The 10,308-nt window shown below is 34.1% G+C and overlaps 1 protein-coding gene across 1 annotated transcript; it reads left to right on the top strand.

The window, feature by feature from the left end:
- On the top strand, positions 1-6,555 carry LOC132036606 (polyadenylate-binding protein-interacting protein 9-like). The gene is made up of 10 exons (XM_059426976.1): positions 1-532; positions 1,630-1,740; positions 1,828-1,872; positions 4,168-4,240; positions 4,322-4,434; positions 4,577-4,636; positions 4,800-4,847; positions 4,929-4,997; positions 5,451-5,512; positions 6,224-6,555. Exons 1-10 carry the CDS (start codon positions 269-271, stop codon positions 6,279-6,281), a joined length of 903 nt encoding a protein of 300 aa, XP_059282959.1. The 5' UTR covers positions 1-268; the 3' UTR covers positions 6,282-6,555.
- Positions 6,556-10,308: the final 3,753 nt, after the last annotated feature.

Raw genomic sequence — 10,308 nt, 5'->3', positions numbered from 1 at the left:
AATAAATCAGCTCTCTCTCAACATTCAACAAACAGCCACACTTCCACTCTGATCACATTTTGTTACATAAAAACCCTCTTAAACTGTCTCTCTTTCTTTCATCACCGTATAGTTACTTTGAGTCGGTTTTCACTATTACATTTAGGCGATCATCTAAATCTCAAATCAGCTCATCTTTATCTATATAAAATATTAGAATTTTCAGTTTATTGTAATAAATTATACTATAATTCTGTTTGAGTATTTATTATATTTGGGGTGCATTTGGATGGCTGGTGATGCACAAGTATGTGGTGGGGAAACAAGAGTGATTAAATCACTGTCATCAAACAGTGATACTGATGAACAAAATGTGAATTCTGAGAAATCAAATGCTAAATCTGGTGATTATAAAGTGGAAGATATTATTGTTGACATGATGTTGAACAAACTCAAGTTGAATCCAATGGCTAAGGAATTTGTTCCTTCTTATTCTTATAATAATCTCAACAATTTTGTGCCTGTTATCAAGACTCTTGATGCTAATGCAAAGGTTATTGAACTTTTATTTTTGTTATTTTTTTGTGTATTTGGATGATTGTTTCATGAATTGGAGAATTATTAGTCCCCTGATTTCACTTGACTAAATTGCAATTCTTGAATAAATTGTAATTCCAGTTTGGTTTTTGAAGTCTCTTTTTTTTTTAATTTTGTTGTTTTTGTGTATGACTTGGACATTTATTAGTGACCTGATTTCACTTGACAAAGTTGCAATTCTGATATATTTCATGTGTTTTCCAGTATGAAAGTTTCGTTTTTAAAATCTTTTTTTTTTATTTTTTTTTTATGAAAAAGACTCTTCTTTTTTTTTTTCATTTGATTTAATGTTTTTATGAGGTTGTTTGTCCATGCTTACTTACATTCAAATATGGGAATGTATGTGGAAGCATCATTAATCCTATGAGATATATTTGGTAATCATGTCTGTCTAATAAGTTGTTGTGAAAAGTTTCATGCTTTGGGTCATCCATCATTTATCAACTAGTTGGAATGAACGTAAAGATTGAATTTCACAGCTAGAGGGACTTTTGCATTTTGAAGCTTTCTTGTCAAAATGGATTCTTGACTCTTCCGTTCGTAATTAATTGCTGACATTCCCTTTATCAAAAACGGAAATTTGGCATTAAGTTAGTTTTCAGTATCGTTGATAGTTTTCAGTATCGTTGACTTTTGTGTAATAGAATTGTTGTGGATGCTTAGCTGGTAAAACATGAATAAGTGTTTTTTTTTTTTTTCCATTGTCGTGAATGGGGTGGAATTTGTCGTTTTTGATCCAAGTGTTCACTTGTGGGTCGTACATTTTCATTAACTTTGCTGGTTTGGGCGGTATTCAGATCGAACCTTTTTCTATATGTACACCAGATATCAGGGAATAAATTTGTCATTTTCGTATAAAGTGGATTAAAAGTTTTCATCTGAAAAGGCTTACCCCATAAATGAGCGGTACTCAATTTGAGGATTGCGTTTCAGATCATAATTACCACAATTTAGTAAATATCCTAGCGGATAGAGAATTGCATTTCGCCATTCTGGAAGTGATTTTTACAGCTCAATTCAGCAAAGCTGAATCCATAACTAATGTGTTTGCAGAGAGGTAACAGCTATAACCAGGGCAGAAGGAGAATGAACAATAGAGCTTTTAAGGCTCAAAGAGAAGATAGCATTAGGAGAACAGTATATGTTTCTGACATTGATCAGAATGTAAGTCAGGATGCATGCTCATTAATATTTGATTTATGTTCTGTATTTTGTATTTATGAAGTTCCTCTTTCTGACTTTGCCTCACAGATCACAGAAGAGCATCTTGCTGCATTATTTAGCGCTTATGGACAAGTAAGTGACAATGCTCTTCTGGACATTGCTGTGATTCATTACATTAGCTATTTGGGTGCTTTAAGTGCAAGGTGGCGCTTTTTTTCAATTTCTTGAGAAACGTAAAAACAATTAATGTGCTGAGTTTCATACTTTAGCAGATGAAAAGCCTTAGCTTGGGGTGCCTATAGCATGTGTTTACTCCATATTATAGGCCTCGAGTCCAAGTTTGTTGTTCAATCTGCATATTATAATATTATAGGATGATGAAATTCCATGACTTGCAAAATATTCAATGACCGTTGAGACTGTCTAACATTACAAGCTATGATTAGCATTAATTGTCAGGTTGCTTAACACATTAGTGTCATCGAAACATTTGATGCCTAGAAGAGCTGGCTTCAGATTACTGATGACATGCAGCAAACATACCTTTTGACTATCTTTGGCAGAGGGATGTGTTCTTTCTACCTGTTGGCTGTAGGGAATTAGAGAATGGCATGTGTGTAATGTTATAGTTTTACCTTATCAAAAAAATGACATGTTCGTAATGTTCTGAAACATTGACCAGGCCGAGGTACTTATTTTATTGTCAATTCCGAATGAGAGTCAAAAAAGGTGTCTCAAAGTGGAACATTGGCTAGGCTCAGGTATTAGGTATTCACTTTTTGGTCATCCCGTTAGAGTCAGAGAAGGTGGCTCAAAGTTCTTCCTCAAATTCTCCATCAGCTTGTTAGAGTTAAATAGTAGCTGCATCTTAAAGTAGTTTCTATCAGTCTAGCCCCTGAGAAATTCAGGACAAGCATGGGAAAGAGGAAGCTGAAATGAGGACAGAGGGAGAGAGAGGAGATACTAAACAAAAGCAGAAGCCTAAAGGTAAGGCTGCTCGATGCACAAGCAAACTATGTTGCTTGGACTCTCCAAAAACGCGGGGTGTGTCCAGGATCCTCGAAAAGTAGTTCATTTTTGGAGGATTCGACATGTGTGCAGCAATATTTTCGGAGAGTCCGAGCAACAATAGCTAGCAAAACCTAATAGTTTCAACACAGCAACTGACTAATTCATACGTATTATAAATATTTTACCATTAGATGGTTATACACTGCCCACTTTCATATTCCTCCTAGGCTGCTTTCTGAACACCAATGACACTTCTATCATTTGACTTCTGAGACAAGTCACAAGTGATTGTAAAAAAAAAAAATTACATAGCTTGACTAAAGACATAGGAAGTAGACTAAAAATATTTACTGTAAGGGTGTAATCATTGTTGCCTAAAACTGTTACCTTTATCAAAGAAAAAAATCACTGTTGCCTAAAAATTACTAATAAAATAGCCTATATCTGAGAGCCAGTTACTAATTAAGAAGCATGTGATGATGAACCTAAAATATTAAAGAATATACAAAGTAACATATTCCTATTGTTCTTCCAGTTGCATCCTGCATCTCCATCTGGATTTTAAATTTCTTATTTCGCTGACAGTTTTTGAATATCTTCAACGTATGTCTTTCACCTTTACTTAAGTTCATACATTAGGAAGACTCTAAAGGAAGTTACAATATTCAGAAGCAAGTAGGTATTGAAATTCTGAACTGCTAGCTCTCGAAAGAGCACTACTTTGCTTGTTATGTCCCTTTCCTTTTCTTTTTTTTTTTTCTTGGGGTTCCTGGAATGTGTCAGAAGTTGGACATTCCTTATAGATCCTTCTCTTTCACTTTAGTATCACAGTAACGTGCTTAAACTTGTCTTTTACACACTAGCGATGTTTGCTGATGCTTATTCTGATTAAAGATTGCTTGAATTAATATATGTAAATACTTGACTTTTGTCTCCTAACTTGCACATCAATTGAAGAGCTTCTTTACACTTTCGTTATGGTTTGTTTTACAGTGTAATCTGGTTGGCTTAAGATTTTTGCCATACACTTGTTTTTACTATTTATTATGGAACTGTCCAACAAAAAAGTTTGGTTTGTATGGAAGCTAGATTAAGTTGCTTGTTGTCAGTCTGTGAGGTGTTGGTGAAGCTGTGATAAAGTCACGATTCTTATGTTCCTGTTTGACATAGTTGGATTAGTTTCATCTTAATTTGCCAAGTTTTGTTCCATTTTGACATAATTGAACTGTTTTCAGATTAAGGCATATTCCCAGTGTGGGTAGATCTGTTTATTTGTGTGCTTGACGTCTTCGTCCTCATTTCTTTCTCAAGCTAGACTGCCATTAATTCATATCTGTGCTTTGCTGAAAATAGTATGGGGTATCTATGAAGGAGTGTAATAGTGGTTGTTTTATTTTGGCTATACTTTCTCCACAGGTTGTTGACTGCAGAGTTTGTGGTGATCCACACTCCCGCCTTCGCTTTGCCTTTGTGGAATTCGCTGATGAATGTAAGTTGGGACTGGCTTGAAGTTTTTCTTAGGACTGCTGAACATTCAAAACTAACTTGCCTTGTGGAATCATTCCAACAGATTCAGCAAGAGCATCACTTAGCCTTTGTGGGACAATATTAGGATTCTCTCCACTGAAGGTCCTACCATCAAAAACTGCTATTCTACCTGTGAATCCTACATTCCTTCCTAGGGTATGCACAGATCTTTGCTGTTTTATTAACTTGCATATGGATGATGTGGAAAATTAATTTTCTTGTGGCTCTATCTCATCTTATAGAAGTAAGGCCGTGGAACTAAATGCTTAGTTATTTATTTTGTACATTTTATGTGCAGTCAGAGGATGAGCGTGAGATGTGTGCCAGGACAGTCTACTGCACAAATATTGATAAGAAGGTATAAATTCTCATCTTCGAAATCTTCTTAAGTTTTCGCATGTTTTTTTAAGTACATCTTTCTGGTGGATACCGGTGTGTGATGCAAAGATTATGATGTTATCTGGCTTAGTTACTTTATTTTCATAATCACCCGGAAGTTCAATCTACTCTATCCTGAACAGGTTTCTCAAGCTGATGTTAAGAATTTCTTTGAAACAAGATGTGGTGAGGTCAGTATGATGGCTGAAACTTCTCATTTAGCTTACGAATGTTCTCTTAGGAAGTGATGCTGAAGCTGCTCCTCTTTGCAGGTGTCTCGCCTGAGGCTTTTGGGAGATCAAGTGCATTCTACCCGTATTGCTTTTGTTGAATTTGTTATGGTATGTTGATTTTCTTTTCCATTGTCTTTGCATTTAAGGGATGTAGTATCAATAGGTACGTTGTAAGCACCTATAGAATTTAATGTCACGACATGAACACTCCCCCTTATTTTAGATTTTTTTTTTTTTTTTTTTTGTATGTCATGGGATTGTCAACACCATCTCTTGTGTAATTCATCTGAATGTACTTCTCTTCTTTCCCCTGTTATTTACGTGGCAACATTCTCTCTCGAGACGCCATTGAGCAGAGGAAGTTCCTATAGTGGTATATCTAAAGATGCTAGCCAGCAAAAAGCTGCAGCGTAGTATCTAATATTTTCCTTTTGAAGATCTCTAAGCAGGTGTCGGAATAATGGAGAAAAATGAACTGGAAATAATTCTGACCGCTGGCTCTTGAAAACAATGTCTATCTAGTAAACTTTGCATTTAAACAGATACTTTATATATGTGCAGGCTGAAAGTGCAATTTTGGCATTGGACTGTTGCGGACAGATTTTGGGGTCTCAACGCATCAGGTACCTTAGTTAGAAGTGCCTTTGATCCCGGTTAATATTGCATCTTTTTAAGCTTGGTATGTTGGGTTCTTTTTTTCCTCCAAGTAGGGACCAATCACCTTAGTCATGCATTCTAAGGTTCCCCTTAAACTGCAAAAGCTTCTTCTCTTTCTTTCTCCTAATGCATTCTAAGGTTCCCCTTAAACTGTATATCAGTTGGTTATTTATTTTCTGGGGCATGCTCAGACTAGGGAATATTGTTTTTGTTTGTACCCAGGCTAGTGTGAGCTTGTGTTCTGTAGTCTTAAGAATATAGCAATCCCAGTAGCCTGCTTAGACATATATGCATTTCAACTGAATTAGTACTTCCTTTGCATCAATGAGAAAGACCCTTCACTTATTGAGGGGCAATTTGTCTGATTTTCAGAGTCAAACTTAACACCTAAATAGATATTTAACTACTGGTAAAATAGCACAATTACAACTCTTCTATTTCAAGATGACGAAGGTGGTAAACTTAAAATTCAATCACTTAATTTGGCTCGCAGAAAGCAAATAGGATAACTATCTTGGGATGGATCATTAAGAGTCTTATTGTCATCTTCAAAGTTCACTCCTCCCCTGTTCCTCTGGGTGTTCCGTTCTTTAACCAGTTTTCCTTTTACTAATAAGAGTATGACATGTATTTATGTTTAATTGTCTCTTCTAACTTTACATTTGCTAATGCCACAGGGTGAGTCCTTCAAAGACACCTGTGAGGCCACGAGTTCCTCGTCCGATGATGCATTAGCCAATCCTTTTGTTGTTGCTATCAAAGTCTGGAAAGAGTTGAGCGCAAGTCCTCTTGGAAGTCTTGAGGTCACGATGGGAACCCGAAACAAACGTCTGTTTCAGTAATTTCCATCTTTTTTTCCCACTTCCTTTCAGCCCGCGGTAACTCTTTATCACTACTGAAAATGACTGTTGACCCTGCTTTAGCTGAAGTTTTAACAGAAATGTCACAACATTTTAGTAGTTCCATACTTCCCTTTTATTAATCACTCGCTGGTTGATGTTTGATGGTATTTGTTTGAGGCGTAGTAGCAATGCATTCATGATGCATATTCTTTTCTTAACAAATGGGCATTTGTTCATTTGTGCAATCAGAGAATGAAGGCAATCTTGCCATTTTAAAGAAATCCATGTTGTTTTGGATAATCAAGGTGTTTGATGCAGAGACCAATCCAGAACTTGAAATTTTACGACTTCTTATAATGACCTCGAGTTAATACTAGAGATAAGGGTCAAAAACACACCCCAACTATTACTTTTTTTTTTAGTTTCATACCTAAACTATCAGAAGGTTGAGAAAACTACCTAGACTATCACTATCTAATTTGCAAAACACACCTCAAATTATTCTTGAATGGCATGTGATCTACACTCTTTATTTTATATAAAAATGTTACCAAGTGTTGTTCACGTGGATAAATAATGTCACAATGGCACCTACATGGAAATTAAAAAAAAAAAAACTATTTATTTTAAAAAACAAACTGAAAAATAATAATTTTTGTAAAAAAATATCAAAAATTATAGAAAATAAAAAAATAGTTTAAAAAATGGAAAAGTAATTTTTTTTAAAAAAAAAAAAGAAAAGAAAACTGATTATTTAGTTCACATTTTTTTAAAAAAAAAATATCAACTTTTCCATTTTTTAAATCTTTTTTTTTTCTGATTTTCTAAATTTTTTGATATTTTTTTACAAAAAAAAAATTCATATTTTTTTTAAATCCAGATTTTTTTAAAAAAAAAAATGCTGATTTTTTTTTAAAAAATAATGCAGTTTTTTTTTAGAAAAAAAATATACAGTTTTTTTTTATTTTTTATAAAAAGCTATTATTTTTTTAATTTCAATGTAGGTGCCACCATAGCATTACTTATGCCATGTGGACAATTTTTTTGATAAAATTTCAGCTTCACTTGCCTTTTGGAGAGTGAGTTCACACATTTAGTTCAGGTGTGTTTTGCAAACTAGATAGTGATAGTTTAGGTAGTTTTTTCAATCTTCTGATAGTTTAGGTATGAAACTCAAAAAATAGTGATAGCTGGGGTGTGTTTTTTACCCTTATTTCACAGTCAAATATTTATAGATATTTAGTGAATCTTTTAACATATATACGGGGTCTGAATAAAAAAAATATTAAATTTACGTGAATTCGTAAACGACGCTCTAGAACTGCCCCTGATTAGATGGCAACAGAATATAGATGCCATGCTAAGTTTGACGCTTTATCAATAAAACCAATGACTGTTTATTTAGTACCAATACTATGGTTAATTGATTTGTATTATTATTCTATTAGATTATTTTATCTATCATAAATTAACGTATTTGACCCAAAGAGTATAGTTTTTCTTGACTACTGAATGCATTTGAAATTTCTCAATTTTTTTGCAAATGTGCAAGCCGCGGTTTGAACTCCATTTTAGTCATAGAAAATATCACAGCGTGTTTATTATAACCTTGAAAAGCAAATCTGACGTTGACGGTCAACAAATTAAATTTGGAGTTTGTGCGCTTTTCTTAATCTAGAAATTGAGGTGTTTGCTTGGTCTAGAAGGAACTTTAATGAAGGTACTGTCCTATATTTTCAAGTGCATTCTTTATATTTTTGTTTTTTCTTTCCTAAATTGATCTTGACCAAACGCTTGCAAAATCATTCATTAAGGGCGTGTTTCTACAAAATGGGGATTATTTTCTTGAAAAATAGGTGATTTTCTTACTTATTTGTTTTGATTTTTGGCATGTTAGCAGGTAATAGTCCTGAGAACATTAATATATAATTTGGGCAAACACTATAGGGGTTGGTGAGAGGGATGGCTGTTGGGTCGGGGTCGGGTGGGTGTCAAGGGTGGAAGCTTGGGTGCGAGGGTGTGGGGGCGGGCAAGGGGTGAGAGTAGTGTGGGTATCACTTATGAAATTTATTTTTTCACCTTTCATTTGGAAAGTTATTTTTTTTAATTTTTAATAAATTTATTTTCCTAAAAAAAAAATCAACATATTTTCACCAACCAAATATGAAAAAATTGAAGAACTTTTTTCCGTAACTAACACATCCTAAGAATAAATTTTAAGTTTAACATTAAAAACGTTATCATTGTCGACGCAATTGATCAAAAAACAAATTGTGTCACATAAGACGAATGGAATTTATATAAAAATAAATAGAGACACAATACTATTTGTAGGAATTTTAAATAAATAAATAAATAATGCTTCGTTCGCCGCAAAAGTAGAAAATTGCACCAAGTCAGCGGCGGATACTATATAACATCCCCACGAGTTTTGGAAAATTTGCCGTACAAGAAATGATTGGTGATAACGACTAGGTAAATGTCTATGTATTCTTTTCTCTTGGGCTCTACGGTTTTATTATTATATTATTAAGAAACTGCAAAGGAACTAGAATAGTGTAGGGTCTTGTATGCCCTGTACTCTTTATTCAATGTTAATTGAGTAAAGGGACACTTCTTGATAGGTCTTGGCTGAGAGCCTGAGATTGACAATTCATAATTCAAAACTCTTGACTATTCTTTTGGAGAAATCAATGGTACCGGACTACCGGTTGTGTTTTGGAAACAATCCTTCCAAGCTTTGTTCACATTTTATAACATGTGTTGAATCACCTAGTCAAAGTGAAATAGGTAATTATTTTTTGTATATATGGACAGATGGAACTAGGATGTAACGTTTATGGTTTCCGAACTTGTTATAGAACCCTTAATTCATCTAATTATTGGTGCTCAATTAGATATTTGTACATATACCTACTACAAGGGTTGTGGTGGAATAATAAGTATTTTTTCATTCTTAATCAGAGGTCTCGGGTTCGAGTCATGCCGGATATACAGAGTCACTTTTATTAGGTAACGTTTTACCCTAATGTGGGACTTCCCGATGCGAATCTGGAATTAATCGGGTTCCAATGCTTGTATTGAATACGGGGTGAAAACCCCAAAAAGAAAAACAATATTTACACATATATAATTAATTTCCTACAAATACGAGGTCTAAGCCAAAGTTGTAGGATTCGTCCGAACTCGCGTACCTAAAAGTGTAACTCCACCCCCCTGAGTATATACAAAAATTCAGGCTGATCATGAATATATTTGATGGGAATGTAACTTTAGACAATGAAAATTAGGTTCTATTTAAATTCTTTATTGGTTTTGGAAACTATTCAGAGTAAACAAATGCTCTTGAATATAGGAGAAGCACCATAAAAAGAAATTACTAATGACTTTAAGTTTGGAGGGTGGATATATTGGAGAAATGAGATCTCTTATCCTCTTACAATTTGAATAGAAAAAATGACTTCTTAAAATTTCTTATGTGTTTTTTTCAGATCTCTTATATGTAAAAAATAAAAATCTCTTGTAAAAAGATCATAAAATTAAAAAAAAAAAATTGTAAAAGACCACTAAAGGGCAGCTGACATTTGTCGGCCCTTTTATTTGTCAAAGACTCAATGAATAGTCAATATATAACCTTTTAAAGGACAAATAACTAGCTGCAATTGGAGTCCGGAACCAAAATGACCCAAAAAAAAATCAAGTGAACCAAAATACCTCAAGAAAAAAATGTGATACCAAAGTACTTTTAACGCAGTAATTTACTGCGTTATTGGACTTAACTGTAACGGCTCAGTTAAGTCCAATAACGCAATAAATTACTGCGTCATCTCCAATAACGCAGAAAAATTCTGCGTTATTTACATTCCATTGCCACACCCACTTCTGTTCCCCACCCTTTCCCTGACACTCCCTTATTCTTT

This window comes from Lycium ferocissimum, chromosome 11 (assembly GCF_029784015.1).
Source record: "Lycium ferocissimum isolate CSIRO_LF1 chromosome 11, AGI_CSIRO_Lferr_CH_V1, whole genome shotgun sequence".
In the NCBI taxonomy this organism is placed as follows: domain Eukaryota; kingdom Viridiplantae; phylum Streptophyta; class Magnoliopsida; order Solanales; family Solanaceae; genus Lycium; species Lycium ferocissimum.
Note: the sequence above shows the minus strand (reverse complement) of the source record. Positions and strands in the feature narration are given on the sequence as shown.